Source organism: Pagrus major, chromosome 14 (genome assembly GCF_040436345.1).
Source record: "Pagrus major chromosome 14, Pma_NU_1.0".
NCBI classification, from domain to species: domain Eukaryota; kingdom Metazoa; phylum Chordata; class Actinopteri; order Spariformes; family Sparidae; genus Pagrus; species Pagrus major.
In genome coordinates this window covers 22,721,871-22,740,413 of record NC_133228.1, presented here as the reverse complement: position 1 = coordinate 22,740,413, position 18,543 = coordinate 22,721,871, and the positions used below count along the sequence as shown (strand labels likewise).

At 44.9% G+C, this 18,543-nt stretch overlaps 1 protein-coding gene across 1 annotated transcript in view; it reads right to left on the bottom strand.

Moving 5' to 3' along the window:
* celf2 (cugbp, Elav-like family member 2) overlaps positions 1 to 13,754 on the bottom strand; it is a 217,114-nt gene extending 203,360 nt beyond the window's left edge. The window contains exon 1 of the mRNA XM_073480483.1: positions 13,627 to 13,754. Within this exon, the coding sequence (XP_073336584.1) occupies positions 13,627 to 13,679 (53 nt within the window). The 5' untranslated portion in view covers positions 13,680 to 13,754. The remainder of the gene's footprint in view (positions 1 to 13,626) is intronic.
* Between the last annotated feature and the right edge of the window lie 4,789 nt (positions 13,755 to 18,543).

Genomic DNA, 18,543 nt, shown 5'->3' with positions numbered 1-18,543 from the left:
GAGGAGAGCCATGGGTTACTGTTGGAAAACAGAGCTATTTACACTTAATTTAATACACTTATATCACTTACAGCAGCTTTGATTTAAGTCACATGTTTAAAAAAATCAAGTAAAAAGGTCGAGTTCAGTCTCGCTTCATTAGAAATCGTCTACAGAAGCGGCCAAGATGTTTCTGAAGCCTCTGAAGCTGGTCACAGGCCAACCAGAGTAAGCTACGATACAAACAAGCAATAAAAAATATCAGATTTTAAGTTGTAATGATCTGATGAAATATGCAAACTTGTGCTCAGTGCCACTCTTGGCCTAGAGCAACAGAAGAACCGATACTGATCGGGTCACGAGGGGGTCGGTGAGAGGAAGTTGCATCATTACTCAAAAAGTGTCTTTAGTCAGTCAGTCAGCTCGGTCTGTCACAGGTTCAGGAGACTGGACTACAACTCCAAATCACATTTGACAGCTCAACATGAATAAATCTTGTAAAAAAACAAATAGAAAATGGATGATTAATAAAAATACATGTCAGCACTGAACTTGTTTGCTTTGTGTATCTGCTTGTTCTGCTTGCAAATGTCGTTTATGTCCTGTTTTGTCTTGTTTTGTTGTATTTTAGTAAGCCTTTTTTAACACCTTGGCTAATTCTGCTAGCTAACTCTGGCATTTTTACTCATGTATTTCCTTGTGTTTTATTAATTTCTGCCCTGTCCTTGCTTAAATAAACAGAGCTAAACTAAACGTAATTGGCTGAAGGCATTTTAAATCGGTAATTTAATTCTCAGTCTTGTTTTCTTCTGAAATAAAGTGAATCTCCTGCGCAGGAAGAATATTTGCAAACTGTTTCAAGTAAGTTTAATTTTCTTGGTTTCGCTGAATCAACCTGCCTCAGACCTTATGTACTTGTTCCAATATACAGGCAAGAAAAAAACAAAAAATCAAGAGTTGAAATGAGCAAAACATTCTTAAAACAATGAAAGAAATTGCAATGAGGAGTCAAAGATTAACAGAGCTGAATCTCCTTGTTTCAGGATGAGAGCATTTTAAAACAAGATGGAGTAACACCTGTCATCCACCTGAAACAAGAAAGTGAAACTTGATTTTAGAAAATGCTTTTAACTATTAGTGAGTTTCATCAAGTTGAAACATCTTTTACAGCCCGACTTGTTTTAAGAAAACTAATTTCAGGACTCAATTAGAGACAGAAGTGACGTGACAAGATGGACATGTTTTCCCAGCGTGTTTTCATGTGGAGGTCAGCTACTCGTACCTCGCTGCGGGCCTGTTTTGAGCTCTTACAGAACATTTGTCCTGAAATGATGTCCGGTCATTCTTCCCATTGAAAGTTAGCAGAGGAGGGAATGTCGGACCGAGCGGGGAGCGCTGCTTATCGACCTATGGCCGGGCGCGTTTCCACTCTGGAGATGGGTACGCGAGGCACCGGGGCGTGCTGACGACCGTCCCCCGGGACTCCTGTCCAATTACAGCTCAAAATGAGCCCGGAGAGCGGCGAGATTGGGCTGGGCGCACCAAGGTGATGATGGAAGGAGGGGAGGGGGCTGAGAGATGGAAAGCGAAGGGGGCCGAGGATATGAGTAGCACTTGAAATTAATGGGGCAGGGTGGAGCGGGGCTCCCAGGGGCGAGCAGAGGGCCCGCTGATGACATTAACTCCACCCTCAAGCAGCCATTAGGGGGCGAGAGGTTTCAGTAATCTCGGGACAGAGCAGGGAAGGCTCACGAGGTTTCCCAGCGCTGCCCACGGGCTGAGCCGGCGCCTTTATCGGGCCGGAACATCGAGCACGGAGCTGTACGGCGAGTTAACTGTGCGTGACACTATTAGAGGGAGCCAGACACCTCTGATGCTCAGTGCAACTCGTGAGATCTTTAAAAGCCTGATCACATAACTAAGTCGAGAATTTCAGGGTTTTGCAATCCAGATCTCATTCTGATTCTCATCACGTAGAAAAAAAAAACCTGACAAATAGAAAGATTTCAGCAAAGATTTTAATAAGCGCTGGCGTTCGGAGGGCTTTCATTTGAAATGTCATATTTGGACGACTCTGCTCCGAGAGCTATTAAGCAGAAATGTGTTCGTCTATAAAAAGAGCTCTTCTGTGTGTGATTGCCATTTAATAGCCAGCCATACGTTCACGCTCCAGTCTCGCTTTAATGTTGCGGCGCACCAGGGACCGCGAGGCCCGGGCGAGCAGAGACAACCCAAGGCCTCGAAACATCTCGTCCAAATTACCGTCATCTTCCAAAGCGCGGCGTCGAGGGGATGAGATGAAATGTTGTCATAACGCCGCTGTGGCGGAGATCATTGCCTGCACGTTCAGTGTGTACGTCCACGAGACACGACACAGACACCCAACGCACGCCACGATCAATCTGTTTTGATTACACGTGCGACGCTGATTTAATTAATACGAGACTGACTGTGTTTCAAAAGCCCTGATTTGATTCTAGTTCGACATTTTATACATGTTGTCTCATTTCTGCTGGTTTTAATGGAGAGTTTTAGTGTGTCATGACGGTATGAATCGCTTTCAAAGCTGGAAAAACTATGCAGTCTTTAAATTTTACTGCACAGGAATAGTCAAATTTAATTTTAAAGATAGTAGCTTAAAGGGGCATTATGTAGTTTTCGGAGAGGATACTCAGAATTGTATTATTTACAATATTAATGAGGTAATAATACAAACTCGGAAATATTTATTGTTTCCATAAGTGAATAAACAAGCTGTTCTCAGAGGGAAAATACAGTTTGAAGCTAGAAAAGGTGGCAGGGTCCGCCACATATAAACAAACTGTGTTGTTGTTTAAGCTCAGTTTGTTTATTCAGCCGTGAAAACAAAGAGAGTTTGCTTATTTAGTTTGTTTAGTCAATGAAGATCTTTTTCTTCTTCCCCCAAAACTACATAATGCTCCTTTAAGATCAGCTGTAATCCCAAAATAACCTGGAGTCCTATCAGTCAGACACTTGAAAACACATGTTGACGGGTTGAGAGAGAAAGTAGCAGATAGAAGAACACGTCGAAAAGTTTCTTTCGCCGAGCGTCAGCGCTGCTTTTAATACACACAGTTATACATCAATGGCACATTAAGACAGTGTAACCACGGCAACAGACACCAGGATTATGTCAAAGAGAGGCGCAACAAAAGATCAGAAGATGCTTTGTTTAAAACAGTGGCAGCACGGTCCTGAGAGAAAAGGAAAAGAATCGACTGCAGAAATAAGCAAAAGGTTCAGAGAGAAATATCGTCGGGACTGCCAGGGCAGGATTTGAAACTCCTGCTGAGCGTGTGTGTAGTTGTATTAATCACATCGCGGGGACGTAAATATGTGCACACAGTCTCATTTCGTGGGGACAAAAGTGGGCCCTCCATGAGGTAAACCCTGTCTCAGAGTAATGACTTGATGTGTGGTTGGCGGTGGTTCTGGTGAAAGTGCAGGAAATCAATGCAAAGTGAGGAAAAACACATTTTCACGCGCGTCTTTAAACTTGCTTACGAATATCCTGAACGTGTCTGACACTGAACTCTCTGAGGTTTCTGCTTCCACTTGATATGCATGTCTCTCTCTCTCTCTCTCTCTCTCTCACACACACACACACACACACACACACACACACACACACACACACACACACACTCAGTATGAGACGTAATGACCACGATGGCTCCAGGGCTCTTTTCTGGAGTCATCTGACTGTGAGCAGAACATTAAGCAACAGTCCACTCCCATAAAACACACACTGTTCCTGCAGCTGCAGTAACACACTTCCCTTTTCTGTCTTTTTTGATGGCGGCAAGTTTGTTGAAATCCCCAAAGTTTTGAAAGCAAAGAGTCTCCGATGTTGACGCATATGGTGAAGTCATCTATCGTTGAACGTGTTTTGCACGTTTGAACACTTTGTTGCTACTTTAGAAACAAAATCTGTACATTTTTTATACATTCTCGCCCTTGAAACGATGATCCGACAAAGACAGACCAGAGTGTTGCATAAGATTTATGTGAAGTGAGGGATTTCATCACATACAGCAACGTGATTAAGTTTAAAATGAAAATCCTCATTATTTTGCTTTTTACATTTTGGACTGACAGAACACCAGAGAAACCTCCACTAAGAAGTTGACCATTTAAAGCAAATATTACACGTTAATATCGAGTTTTTAACGAGAGATCGGTTCAATTTCCAGCCGTGTTTGTGTCGACAAAAAACAGATATTTGTGGCGTTAAGTCAAAACATCTCCAGCCGTGTATTCACCGACAACACTGCGTGATTTAAGTGAGAACTCAGGACAGTTTCCAGCTGTTTGTGGTGACAGAACCAGGTATTTCACGCCAGCATGCAATCTTTTCCTGACCCTAACCAAGTGCTTTTTGTACCTGGGTGTCTTGGTCAACAACTGTAAGGACGAGGATGGAGGGCGACGTAGCAGCAGACAGCGCTGGCGTGAGGGTGAAAGCCACCTGTGTACACCTGGCTCCACGTTAGCTGACGAATGAGCCACTGAGAGTGAAGCATGAACGGGAGCAGCTGATGCAACCAACTGAATACACCTCATCTCACCCTCCCCTACGGCGGCTGCTAAAAAGACAAAGATAACGGTGAAGGCCCTCTCTGGAGTCACTGTTAGGTCTGTTTCTCCCTCTGTAGATATAAAAGGCTCATTCTAAACTAACATAAACATGATTCCCTGCCAACAACTCTTAGCTCAGGTGATTGTGCACACATTAAAACCTGATCGTGAACATCATATTTCAGTTTCTACCCTTAAATCTGACACACTGGACCTCTGAATCTAAACTCACATTTCAAAAAAGTGGACAACGAGAGCAGCTAATGTTCAGCGCTGGCTTGCAAAAGGGGGTTTTCCTCTCTTCCACACACACACACACACACACACACACACTCACACACACACTGTGAGTCTGGAGCGAATCAGCTCTGGTTGTTACATCATACAGTATTCCCGCTATCTGGACTCCACCCTGCAGCGCTCTCCCCTCTTCTTCAACAGTTGTGTAAGTATGTGAGTGATCTCCTTCGTGGAGCTGCATGCTTTCAATCTCTTATTCGTGCTCTGGTTTATCTCCTCTGTCGATGCCATGCAGCCTCCGACCTCTGACCCCCAACCCTCCCTCTCAAGCAGAAGAGACAAACAAATAAAGAGGCATCTCCCTCGATCGCGATGTGATTATATTGCTGACCGATCGATGCATTTGATATCCAAACGTGGCAGTTATCAGCAGACCAACACTGGTTGCATGACGGCCCCTCTGCAGTCAGTCAGCTTCACTTCCTGTATTCAAACCATAAAAAACTATTCTCTCTTTTTCTCTTCGGCTTGCTGTTTTTTCTTCCTCCTTCTTCTCCTTCTTCTTCTTCCCCCTCCTCCTCCTTCCTCCTCCTCGCTTTTGCAACACTCCAGGGTCACCATCTGCATGGCAACACTCACAGCGTGACACTTCCATAACCCAGGAGGAGGAAGAGAGCGACAGAGCACAGACCTCTCTCTCTCTCTCTCTCTCTGTCTATTCACAGGCCACCCATAATTCATTAGCTCTCCCTCTCATCCTCTCTGTATTTTTTCCCTCTCTGCGGTGTGACCGACGCGGGTTTGTGAAAGCTCGTCGGGTTATTTTCTGGAATGAAGGTGCTGACGGCCGTCTTTTTGACCGTTTTCATGCCAAACCTCATTCAGAAAAAGCTATATTTTACACCGTGGAGCAATAGAAATTCCCAGTGAAACCAACGGGGGCTGCTAACGATGATGCTCTTCAGTTTATTCAATCAACTCCGACTCGTTATGACAACAATATAAAACCGGATGAGAGTTTTTAATATTATCTGCAACATTTATCGCCTCAATTATCATCAACTTGTTCGGTTTCTTTTGTGTGTGAAGTGAAAACATTAATATTTGGAGAGCGTCTGCATCTACATGAAGAGGAGTGATTTCCTTTACAGATAGCCTCTGGTGCTGCACAGTTTGAGTCTGACCTATTGAAGTGATCCTTGCACATCCAAACACTCGCTCTGATTGGTCAGTTGTTTTTTTTTTTGCATTTGGCCTCTGGTCGTGCATTGTGTGCAGTTTTTGTTTTTTGTTTTTTGGCTTCACTTTGAGCATCCATCAGTCACACACACACACACACACACACACACACACACACACACACACACACACACACACAAAGAGATTTAATTCCTTTTTTTTTTCTTATTTTCACCGGGCAGGGTGCCAATGTTTTTCTTTCTTCGCTGACTCTCACTCCCCTCCTCCTCCTCCTCCTCCTCCTCCTTCCTCCTCCCTCCTCTTCCTCACCCCCTCCTCCTCCTCTTTTACTCCACTAAGCTTTTCCGATTCGGTTGCAAGTGAAAGCTGTTTATTTATTCAGACAAGATCTATTTTTCTCCCCCCCCTCTCCACCACCACCACCCTTCTCTCTTTCTCCCCCCCTCATCGTCTTCCTCCACCCGGTTACATGCGTGTAGAGGATCACTGCGAGGGAAGAAACGCTGAGGAGGAGGTGGAGGAGTCTGAGCGTGGAGGAAATCCGCCGCGGATAACGACCGGGAGGTGAAGGAGAAACTATAAGAAGAGAGGAGGTGGAGGAGGAGGAGGAGGAGAGGGTCTACTCCATCCTTCCTGTGTCTCTTAAGCCATACGGCACAAAGGCGGTTGTGTGTGTCGCCGGGGGATACACACACACATCCACACATGCACACACACACAGACACACACTCGCAGGTATAAAGCTTCTTTGTGGGCCTGGTCGTCGTGAGAATAAGACTGTAACAAAGTACAGCACAAAAATACAGCCAAAGGGAATGATTAGTGTGTGTGTGTGTGTGTGTGTGTGTGTGTGTGTGTGTGTGTGAGGAGGGGTTGGTGCAAGGGAGAGAGAGCACGAGCGAGCGAGCGAGAGAGATAGAGATAGAGTGCTGCGCTCCAGGTGGTGCATTATTAAACAGATTTGTCACTTTGGGCCAATGGTGTTAAGTGTGTGTGTGTGTGTGTGTGTGTGTGTGTGTGTGTGTGTGTGTGTGTGTGTGTTGTGTGTGTGTGTGTGTGTGTGTGTGTTTGATGCGTGTGTGTAGAGGCTAATGCATTGTTGCACTGAGCAGGTCAAGTTGGGATAGAGAATAAACTGGAAAAGAAAAGAAAGGAAACTAGAAGTCCAAAAGTAAAAAGAAAGGAAGAAAGAAGACAGAAAAGTAAATTGAAGAAAAAAGACAGACTGAGAGAAATGAGGGAGAGTCGAAGGGAAAGGCAGGTTGAAGTGATGATAAAACAAAAGAAATAAAAAAGACAAAGACATAAAAAGAAAAACAACAGAAGGAGACACAAAGAGACAACATGACGAAGGAAAAGGCAAGAAAAACTGAGAAATAAAGGACTGACAGAAAGAAAAAAGAGCTCAGAAAGAAACTTTTGTCTTGTCTGATTACCTCATACTCACTGATTCTGTACTGTCTGCAGACACACACACACACACACACACACACACACGCAGGCCGTCATGTGAGGTGTGTGTGCTGCAGTCTTGTTTGAAATCCCTGCAGGCTGCTGTTGAATAAGCTGATCTCTGTTGTTGGGGTGGTGGGAAAAAAAGCATCTACAGCATCCGCCGTGACAACAACACTTGTTTTAGTCAAAAATAACATTAAAGGGACAGACGATGTCCTCTGTGTGTGTCTGTGTGTGTGTGTGTGTGTGTGTGTGTGTGTGTGTGTGGTGTCTGATCTGTAAGCCTGCGGTAGGTAATCTTACTTTTGGAAGAATTCAAGCGAGATGAATGCAGAGTCTGGCAACGCATGCAGAGGATGGGACACACACACACACACACACACACACCTACGTCAACACACACTACACACACACTGTAAGCAGCACTGTGTCTGAGAGGCTGATGGTGATGCTGCGCTGTGACTGAAGGCTGAACAATACCGGGGTTCTGACTCTGACGGCAGGAGGAGACACAGAAAACAGCTCTCTGACATTTTGACACATATTTCAAAAAATTCGTCCGTTTTCGTTTCACCGGATGTTTTTTAACGCTCGGAAAAACTCGACAAAAGTCTCAGAATCAGCACAAAACAACCATAATAAACATTTTCATGCCTCCGTGTTTAGAAAATCCGATAAAACAGATCCTTTACTGCAATACAACAGGCAGAGTGTTAAACGTGCTGCATGACTCTGTCAGACCGTGTTCTGTAAATCTCTTGTGAAATCAAACATTTAACCTTCAGGGGGGAAAAAAGAGCCGAGGTGCTTTTTCACCACATATCTAACGAGTGTGGTTTTTACTCAGAGTGTCAGCTATTAACTAAATTTATCACGAGGTGAGATGTGTCATCATGCGATCCAAGTAGCTTCACACCTCGTTCGACTGCCGCTCTATTAATACACAGCACACACATGACGTCGGATCATCGTGAGCGACGTGTTTAAATGCTCTAACTGGAGCTCATTTTAACAACTTTATATACATTTGTGCCACTGAAATGATTACTCAGCAGATGATAAAGATATTCAGCAGCAGTTCTGAGGATTGATTGATGGTTTCAAATGCAAAAAGTAACAAATTCCCCCAAAAATGTCAGGATTTTTTCGCTTTTCTTGTCTTAAATCAGAGCTGATCCCCGAGCTGGCCCACCACAGGGTTTGATTTGGCCCGCCAGATGTTTAGAGAAGAAAATTAAAATATAAATTGCTGTTTATCTTCAGTTATATTCTCTTTAAAATACGCCAATGTACAGCAGGACCCCTAATCCCTTTTTTGTGCATGGTGGGCAGAAATCATGAGACTACGGAGGCCCTGAGAGGCGAGAGAAAACAGTTTGGTAACTTCAGATCAGATCAGATCAGATGTCATTAAATGCATCACCACGATTTAACTGTTCACTTGCCTCTCTGGGCTTCCGTAGTGTCGTGACATTTCACATCTCGGTGCTTGGTTTTGGGCTCGAGGTTCACCGTTAACTTTCGTGGAGCTAAAAGTTAAAATCTCCTCAAACAGGAACTTCAGGACACTCGAGTAAATCCCACACTGATAATGTAATATCACTTATCATATCAGAGGCAGCACCGACTGAACAATATCCAACTTTGTTATTGAAACAGTGTTTGCTTCACACCTGGACGAGCCTCGCTCCTCATCCTCTCCTCTAGTTCCTCCTCTTCCCGTCTCCTCGGCGGCTCTTCCCTCTCTGTCATCCCTGCTGCCTCCCCCTTTGTGTTTTTGTGACGCACTCTCGCACTCGACTATGTAATTATCCCTCGCTGATTCCAGGGGGTTTCGGAGGAATTCAGCCCTCCCCTCTCTTTCTCCTCCTGCCCGCCCTGTCCGCCTCCGTCACTCGGATGCTGAATGCCGTATTGTTCTTCGGCGCTCGCGAGGCTTTGACTGACAGCTGTGGGAAGCGGGGAGTGAATTTTAAGCCCCCCCCCCCACCACCCGCGGGCATCCCGATATTTTGTCCCGCTGCCACTGCTTTCATTTTAAAAACGGTGTCACCTGACTTCCTCCTGCATCACGTCGTTTAAGTGACGTGGTGGGTAAAAAAACGAGCTCCAGTCGAGCAGAAACACCAGGAAAATGTCCAGTTATGATTTAAACATCGCTTCTGATATTTTATAATTGTAGAAATCATCCCAAAGTTGACTCTGCAAATCAAAATATGAAGATAAATTTACAGTTTGAGCTCTTTTTCTGCCCCCGACATCGACCTCTCGACGGGCTCCGGGGCAGCAGATCTCCGAGGTGGGGTGCCAAAAAACAACCGCAGTGCCACCGCTACATCTGAAGTGTTTCCTCTGAACCCGGAGTGAACCCTGGGAAAACGGCTCTTTAGGACGTCACGTGACTGAAACGACGTCATCGCTCACACGAGTCAAAATTCAAGTCGTTCAGGGAGCAAATCAGGACAGAGAGACTGATCAGAGCACCGTGGAAAAAAGTCTCGCAAAAACACAAATAAGCTTCATTTTCTACATGTGAGAACACACAGATGGAAAGATGGAAAGGATGTCAGAGGGAGAAGCTTCTCCAAAGTTGGATTTGGATTCAAAGTGATGGCAAAGCAGCCGTTTTGTCCATCATGATGATTTTGAAATTCTGGGGGGAAAAAAACACTTAAAATCTGTCGATTTCTAACCTTGAAAGCGCTCGAGTTTAAATATAAAACACCGACTATCACTACGAAATGTCTTCACTCGGACCCTTCAGTTAAAACCAGTCTAATCCTGGCAGGAGAAAAGGGTTCTGTCTTGTAGATAAAGCGCCACACGATCAGAGGAGGGGGGGAGGATTTAAAGATTCAAACGGTGGTCCTGGTAATTAGGCTGGACGGATTTGTGCCTCTTCCTCCTCCTCGGTCCGGCCCGGGATACAAAGCGACACACAACGCGAGCGGACGAACCCTTTAAGTGGATTAATTAAAACCAACACGGCGGGGTCAAAGGTCAAGCCCCCCTCACGCTGTCGACCTCCCCTTCCACTTTTTCTTTTTTTCGCTCGGAGCGCTGCAGGACGGTCGGTTCACCTGCGTGAGGGGAAGGATTTAAGATGATTGGCCGACGGTGGAGACGATCGGAGGGGAAGAGAAAGCGGAGACATTTTCTAGTTTTGGTCCTTTTTCTCTTTTTCTCTTCATGTTTCCGACAGAAGAATCTAACAGAATCTCTCTCCTCACACTAATTGAATACAGAACACACCTCGTCTTCATCGAGCGTGTGTGTGTGTGTGTGTGTGTGTGTGTGGTAGCTGGATGTAATCAGATGGAATTAATATGCATGCTGTTTCTCATTATGGAATAACTGAACTGCACTTCAGATATGTGGCGTGCACCGCGAGAGGCACCGACAAGACTCCTAACATCCAACCACTGCTCTCCCCTCCGGAGTGTGTGTGTGTGTGTGTGTGTGTGTGTGTGTCTGCAGAGGGGAGTGAATGCAGACGACACACCCCTACCGCCGCTGATCAGATCACACTCGCCTCAACACATGCACACACACACATTTTGTCACTTGCATTTTGCTCCTTATTGCATTTTGAAGTGAATCATACTCCACAGAGCTGCATTAATCAGCTAATCGTGCTAATATGCAGATCATGTCGCCTAATTGTGCTACAGCAGGCGAGGTCTCGTCTCTCATCCGCTCCGATGTGATGTTTTTTAAAATCTTAACGACGCTTCTGTGTTTGTCATGTTTCACCAGCCCGAGATTGATTCTCACGACAGCGCAGCCGCCGTCGCCGCTCGACAGCAACGCCACAGATTCAGGCGTCAGCTGCGTCGTCTCCTGTTAGAAAATGTAAAAATCGAGTGTTTGTGCTGCTCTCTTATCTTTGTTTCACTCCCTCCTGGTGCACACACACACTTTCTTGTTACCACTGAGTGTGTGTGTGTGTGTGTGTGTGTGTGTGTGTGTGTGTGTGCGTGCGATGGAGGTGAGTCTCATTAGGGGGAAAAAACGATGCAAGCGAACGCCGCTGCCGCTGCCGAGGTGCCTCATTATCATAAATGATTGAGAAAAACGTTTGTGGGCGTGAGTGCTCGTTTTTGTGTGTGTGTGAGGGAATGAGCGAGCATGTTGGTGAAAGTGTGTGTGTGTGTGTGTGAGTGTGTGTGTGACCCCAGAGAGAGTGTGAGCGACGGGCCGGCAGTAAGCTGGTCTTTATTAAGATGCGGCGGTCTTTGGAGAGGGACAGCTGCTCCTGCCTCTAATCTGCAAGAACAAAGGTTTAATAAAGAGAAGAGAGGAAGGAGAGACGGAGGGAAGGTAATCCTCCTGTCTCCTCCTCGTCTCCTCCCATCCTTCCTTTCCTCTCTCCTCCTTTGCTTTCCTTCTCGATTGACCGATCCGTCTCTTCTTGCTCTCAAGAGAACCGAAAATAAAAAATCTCTTCTCGCGTTTCCTGCTTAAAAAAAAAAAAAAAAAAAGTTTGCATCTCATTACTTTTGACCTTTGACCTTTCAGCTCGGAAAAAGCCAACATGGCCGCCGCGAGGCCGATACTTGAGGTCGATTATCGGCTCGTTATCCGCGCTAAAATTAGCTCGAAGTGACATTTTTAACGCCACCAGGAGATCTGTCCCTGTTAAGCAAATAGACCGAGAGGAGCGGAGAGAGCGCGTCCGCAGAGAAACTCTCTGCTGCGGCTATTTATGAGTGTGTGTGTGTGTGTGTGTGTCAGGTCAGCTGCGTGCCCTATTTCTCAGTCCGGATGGTCATCGCCGCCTGTTTGGGAATGACATCATTTAGCCCCCCCTCCTCCGTCCATCAGCGGTTTACTGAAATATGCCTGCTCTACATTACTCCGCTCATTTTCTATTTTGGATTTGTGGATAATGATGGTGGGCAGAAGAGGAGTGTGTGTGTGTGTGTGTGTGTGTGTGTGTGTGTGTGTGTGTGTGTGTGTGTGTGGAGGGGGGGATAAAAATGATAAAAGAGGGGAGAGGCAGCATTAAAAGAATAATTTGAGGGTCTTGAGGGTTCTGTCTCCTCGCTCCGCTTCTAAAATAGAATTTGCGATAGTCCCCGCCGCTGCCGCCGAGTCTGTCGAGGGAATAATGACTTATTTATCAAATGGCTGAAATATTCAGGGACAAGGCCTTTTTAAATTCTGGCTTTTTAAATTCATAGGCTTTTCTGCCGAGACCCTTAATGACAGCGAATGTATTCATAGTGATTTGCAGGTCCGAGATAGAGCCATGTGTCCTGCCTGCGAGTCTAATAGCTGTTTGACAAAAAAAAAAAAAAAGGAGAGTGGAGGTGAGCGGGAAGGAGTTTGACCTTTGACCTCAGGGGGGAGGCTGGGTGAGGCAGATCTGCATCCCTTTGCTGCCAGAGGTGTAAGTAACCCGGCTGCTGTTGCCGAGCAGCGCTGGTAAACATGTTTTGGAGCTCGGGAGATAAAATTTAATGTTCTCTAAAAAGCGCTGCGTTGCAGGCAATCAGCCACGAGTAAATGTTTCAAGATAAATTCCTGGAGGGGCGGACTGTTTGGCAGCGCGCGCGTGTGAGGCTCTTCAACATTTGGAGGGGACCAAATCAGCATGGGTGGAAAAGAGGGGAGGGGAGGAGGAGTAGGGAGGGGAGGGGAGTTGGGGGGGTGAGGGTGATAAACGAGTGTTATTCTTACTTCTGCGCCGGAATGGACGAAGTTTTTTTGGAGATGCTCGGTGATGATGAGGCGCCGCGCGGGGCAGCATCGCGGGGTTAATGAGATGTACGCAGACACGGAGCAGCTTGCATGCGTCAGACTCATGACAGAGCAGCGGAGCGGAGGAGAAGAAGAACAAGAAGAAGAAGAAGAAGAAGAGCCCAGAAAGTAGAAAGAGCGCACATTAGAGCCAAACGGCGCAATCCGTGCGTAATTACGCACCGCACAGCGCCGGAACCAGAGCCCAGAAGGCGGCGAGCTGCAATGCTCGAACCGCGTCCCTCCCTTATTCTCTCCAAATAATAAAAAAAAAAAAACACAACAACACACCAGCAGCGCACTTCTCTCTCTCTCTCTCTCTCTCTCTCGTTCTCTATCTCTCTCTCCCCTCTTCTCTGCGATCACAATGGCGAGGGGGGCTGTGGGAGGAAAACTGACCGGGGCGCTTACCTTAACACGTTCCAGCTTTTCAGAGGGTCCAGGTCTGAAATTATAGAAACCATGGTCGACTGGCTGAGGCAGCACCGGGACAGGGAGGGGGTGCGGCAGAAAAAGATCGAAAGAAAAAGCGGCGCAAAGGCTGTAAACTCCGTCTGCGAATGGCAGCGATTGCTCGGATGCAACCCGTCCTGGTTGTTCAGTGGGTGATGAGCGCTGTCACAGCTCTCTCTCTCTCTCTCTCCCTCTCTCTCTCTCTCTCTCTCTCTCTCTCTCTCTCTCCCTCCGCCCCCTCCCGTACTCAGGCTGCGCGCTGCGGACGCGTCTCAGAGCTTCCTCCGGTTCCCTCCGCTGCTGCTGGGAATGCAGAGATGTACAGTAGAGGAGGGTAAACCCCACCTAGGAAACTCATTTACCCATTTTTTTTAAATGCACCGGGGGAATAAGAGTTTACACACCTTTTTCTTTTTTTTCTTTTTTTTCTGCACACTGTAAAAAGTGTCCATCCAGCGACTTGTTTTCATTTTTTAGGCTTAAAATCTTTCTTCTTCGTGTCTTTTTGTCAGCGGGGAGCAGATGTTTTACATGAAAACGAACTTGTTTGAATGCAAAGAAATTACATTTATTCTGAAATGTTCTGCATTCAGAAAACTCAGAATCACTCCACTGAGAGGAAAGAGTTACAAGAATAAAAGACAAGTCACAGTTTCACTTTTTTTAAAGGTGCAGTATGTAGAAATTTCAATCAGAGGAGAAGCTGTCTTTGTTTTCACGACTGAATAAACAAACCGACCTTAAAGGACAATTTCATACTGTTTTGCTTTGTTTATATGTGGCGGACCCTGCCACCTTTCGAGCTTCAAACAGTGTTTTCTTCTGAGAACAATGTTTGTATTATTACCTCATTAATATTATAAATATTAAAATTCAGAGCTTGAATTTCTTCACTGTCCCTTTAAAGATTTACCTCCGACGACTCTGTGAATAAAAAAGATTAAAAACATGATGAAAGCAGTTATTTAAATTAAAGCAGGTTTAAATCTCTGTAAGACTGAAGCACTGTGATGTTTCATCAGCGGGTCAGAAACCACTTGACAGAGCCGACATGTCGCGTCTTTTTACAGCTGACGGTTGGTGTTCAGCGCTGCAGATCGTCTCACTGCTCTCTGCAAACCCCTGTCAGCGCTCACTTCCTGTCTGACACCACCACATCCTGTTGATAATGTTTTCTCTCTCTCTCTCTCTCTCTCTCTCTCTCTCTCTCTCTCTCTTTCTCTTCTTCTTCTCTCCCCCCTCCCCTCGACATGGCGGCAGCAGATGCGTCACTGCTGGCGAGGAGTGACAAGGCAGCAGCCAAGTCCCACCTATTCTCAGCTTCTATCTATTTGCTCATCGGGAAAAAACAGATGAGCCCCGAGTGTCAGCGCTGTGTCTGTTTCAGATAATTGTCTGGGACAACAGACACAGAGTGGGACTGAAAAAAAAAGTCTCTGCCAGAGCCATTGGAGTTCCACCACAAGTGGTTTGTTATTTTTCAGGGGTTATATTAGTCATCGCACTCGCAGATAACCGGCCGTTTGACAGGAAACCGCTGCGGTTTTGTTTTAGACAGTTGGTTTGGAGCAATGCCCTTTGAGTACGAAGACATAACACAGTCTTGTTTTCGCTTGCATGAGATTTAAAAAGATTAGAAGAAGTTAAAACATCAGGTTTTCTCCAATAATGAGTTTGAAGTCGGAAGTTCACACGGAAGACGGTCCGAGTCGAGCACGCCGTAGGTACGACAACGGTTAATGCAAAGCTACAGCTCGGCGCTCTCAGCATCAGCAGCCATACTGCACCGGCTTTAAATAGACTCAATTGGACATCTGCTTCAGTGAGGAGGAGGAGGAGGAGGAGGAGGATGGAGAGAGTTGACAGCATCTCTCTCCTCTTCCTCTCCTGTCTCTATTTCTGTCCTTCGCTCGTATAGACTCGAAACGCTCGCGCAAAAAAAGGCATCGCAGAGATCAGATGGAGTTTAGCTCTCGTCTGCGCGGCCTTTAATTTCTGCATAATAATCAGGATGGCAGGCCGAGCGGCGTGGAGAAGGTGTGGATGCATCTGTGTAAGTAAGTAAGTAAGCATATATATATATACACACCTGTCTGCCTGAGGGAACAGACGGGTGACACCGCCCACTGTTGGGTTTTAATTATCAACTTCACAACTGGTTTCTCTCTCTGGTAAAACTTTATCTTCATCTCCGGAGCGACGGAACATGTTGAACCGACCGTCGAGCAATTTGTTCTTTTTCCTGATTTTCTTTTGTTGAACTTATAAGTTTCATTAGAAGATGTTCCTGTCGACTGTCACGGCCCGTTCGAGTCCATTTCTGAATGAATCACGAAGGCAATCAGCGATAAATCCGACCCGACGTTCGTCGTGATTTTAGCTTGAATCGCGTTACAGATGGTTGGTAATTAAACATTAGTTAATAGTTAGTTAATTGTTATTTCACAGTTGAACAATTAAATGTTTTATAAACCATCGAATAAGAAATTGTAAAGGTTTATAAACATCAGTGTCAACTTTATAATGTTTATAGATGAACTACACAATATTTATTAACCATTTACAAAGTGTATTAAACATCACTTGTAACTTTTTACAGTAAACAATTGCTTAATAAATGGTTTATAAAGCATGTTTTGTTTCTTTTAAAGTGAAATAACTATTAACTTAAGTTTAATTAACTATACATTTACCATTTATTAATGATTGTTTTTTAAATTGTCACCAAAATGTTGAGGACTTTTCCTTTCAGGGAAGGGAATGAAACCAAAACTGCTTTACTTTCCTACTATAAAATACACATTTTCTTAGTTGAAGCAAGAGAAACAAAAACTTTTGCGCCACTTCGAGAAAAATATATTGTGTTCAGAACATTTAACTTCATTGAAATACAAAGAAAAACACAGTTTCTCGCCTGGATTCCTCTAAAGAAAAGCCGACTGTACTTTATAAAAACTTTTCATAGCACTCAAAGACACTTCACACCAGGAAACAAAAAGGAAACGGCACACTGAAAGCATATATGAGAAACAACATACGTCACAGATTAAAAGCAGTTCAGATCAGCTGTGTTCAGGAGTCGTTGGTCGTCGTGGCTTCATGAAACACAGTAAACACAATTAACCCATGAAAATGTGTCTGATTAAACACGTCTAATTACGTTACTATAGCACTAAAATGGTTTCCCATTTACGCTGCTGACAAACATAATCGCTGCTTTAATTATGTTCACACGCAAAACAAGTGCTGCAATGTATCTGCTGCACAGGAGTCACAGAGAGCAGGACTCTGCATCCAGACTCCGGTCTGTGGTCGGCTTCAGGCTAAATGTTGGGCATAGATTGAGCTCTTAAATGTTATTAATCATGTTTTGTTTTGTTTTACATTGATACAATACAATAAACATTTTACTGAAACATTCAGCATTTCAACACTACATGTTCCACAAGATAAGGTTTGACTGATAGTTGTGGCCATAATAGTGTGTTTTTAAAAGAGATTCACGAAGACGACAAAGATGCAGCCTACCCGATCTCCTCCTCAGGGTCACATGGAGGCAGCATGTGCAGGTAGCCGGCGTAATGAAACTAAATTATGTTTTGTTTGTGGGGGAGTCTGGCGGCGGCATTTTGAATTACCTGAAGTCTGGAAAGTTTATCTCTGCTGCAGCCTGAGTGGATGAGTTACAGGTTGTGTGCTCACTTTTACAAATATCTTACGTGCATCAGGTGTCACCTTGAGTTCTTGATGTTTGATGTACCTCAGTCGCCGCGGGCTGTGAGTTATATCAGTTCAGTTAATGTCATGAAAACAAAGAGTTTGTTTATTTAGTTTGTTCCAGTAAAGATCTTTCTCTTCTGATTAAAATGTCTTCCCCAAAACTACAGAGTGCTCCTTTAACAGCAACACAACAAAACAGTTAAACACATCTGACTTTCTGTTACACTCAAAGCCGTCCCCTGTGCAACAACGGCAGGTAGGAACTAAAAAACGTCTGAGGTCACAAAAGGGCGACCGTACATATCTACGATAACAAAAGAAATACTGCTGATACCACTGGACGATTTTAAGCGGCCATAATGTGAGAAATAATAATGTATAATTCTTTAAAAACTAAAAAGTTTCCAATAAATCACTTCATACAGTTTAATTAAACAAAAAGATTTGTGTAACGTCAAGAAATGTATGAAGTCAGATCCTACGGCAGTGAAAAGGGGCAAACCGATGCAGCGCGGTGAGTCAGGAGAAGTGGAGGAAAGGTGCAACAAACCAGGTTTCACACTCATGTCGCTCTGTCAACTGCGTATGCAAATGCCTCCAATCAGCTGCCTCTGTGTGAACACACACACACACACGCACGCACACACACACACACACACACACACACCCTGCACTGTCACCGCCTGTTTGAACTCACTGCTCCCATTATTAAGCAAAGCATTAAAAAAAACACCTTGGACTCTTACAGACACACACACATTTAAACACACACACACACACACACACACACGTATATTTATCATAAAGCACACACACAGAAGGAGCCCAAACAATCAGAGCATGATAAACACCTTGTATTTCCCTCCAGCTCCTTCATTCGACAGAAAATCAGGCAGATCTGAGGAAACGAGCCTTGAGGTTTCGTGTCGTCATGCATATGTGATGTGCATTTTCAAATCCAAAACAAAGTCAGTGTGTCTTAAAAGCAGCCGATGAATACAGATTACCATTTTACCTCGATCTGTTTGAAGAGAGGGGGTGGTGGGTGGTGGGGGGGGAGGTTGGAGGTGAGAAGAAAGGGAGAAATAAGCAGAGGAGAGGATGTGGATGAAATGAGTATGGGGGGATTATTTCATAAACGACAGAATTTTCTTT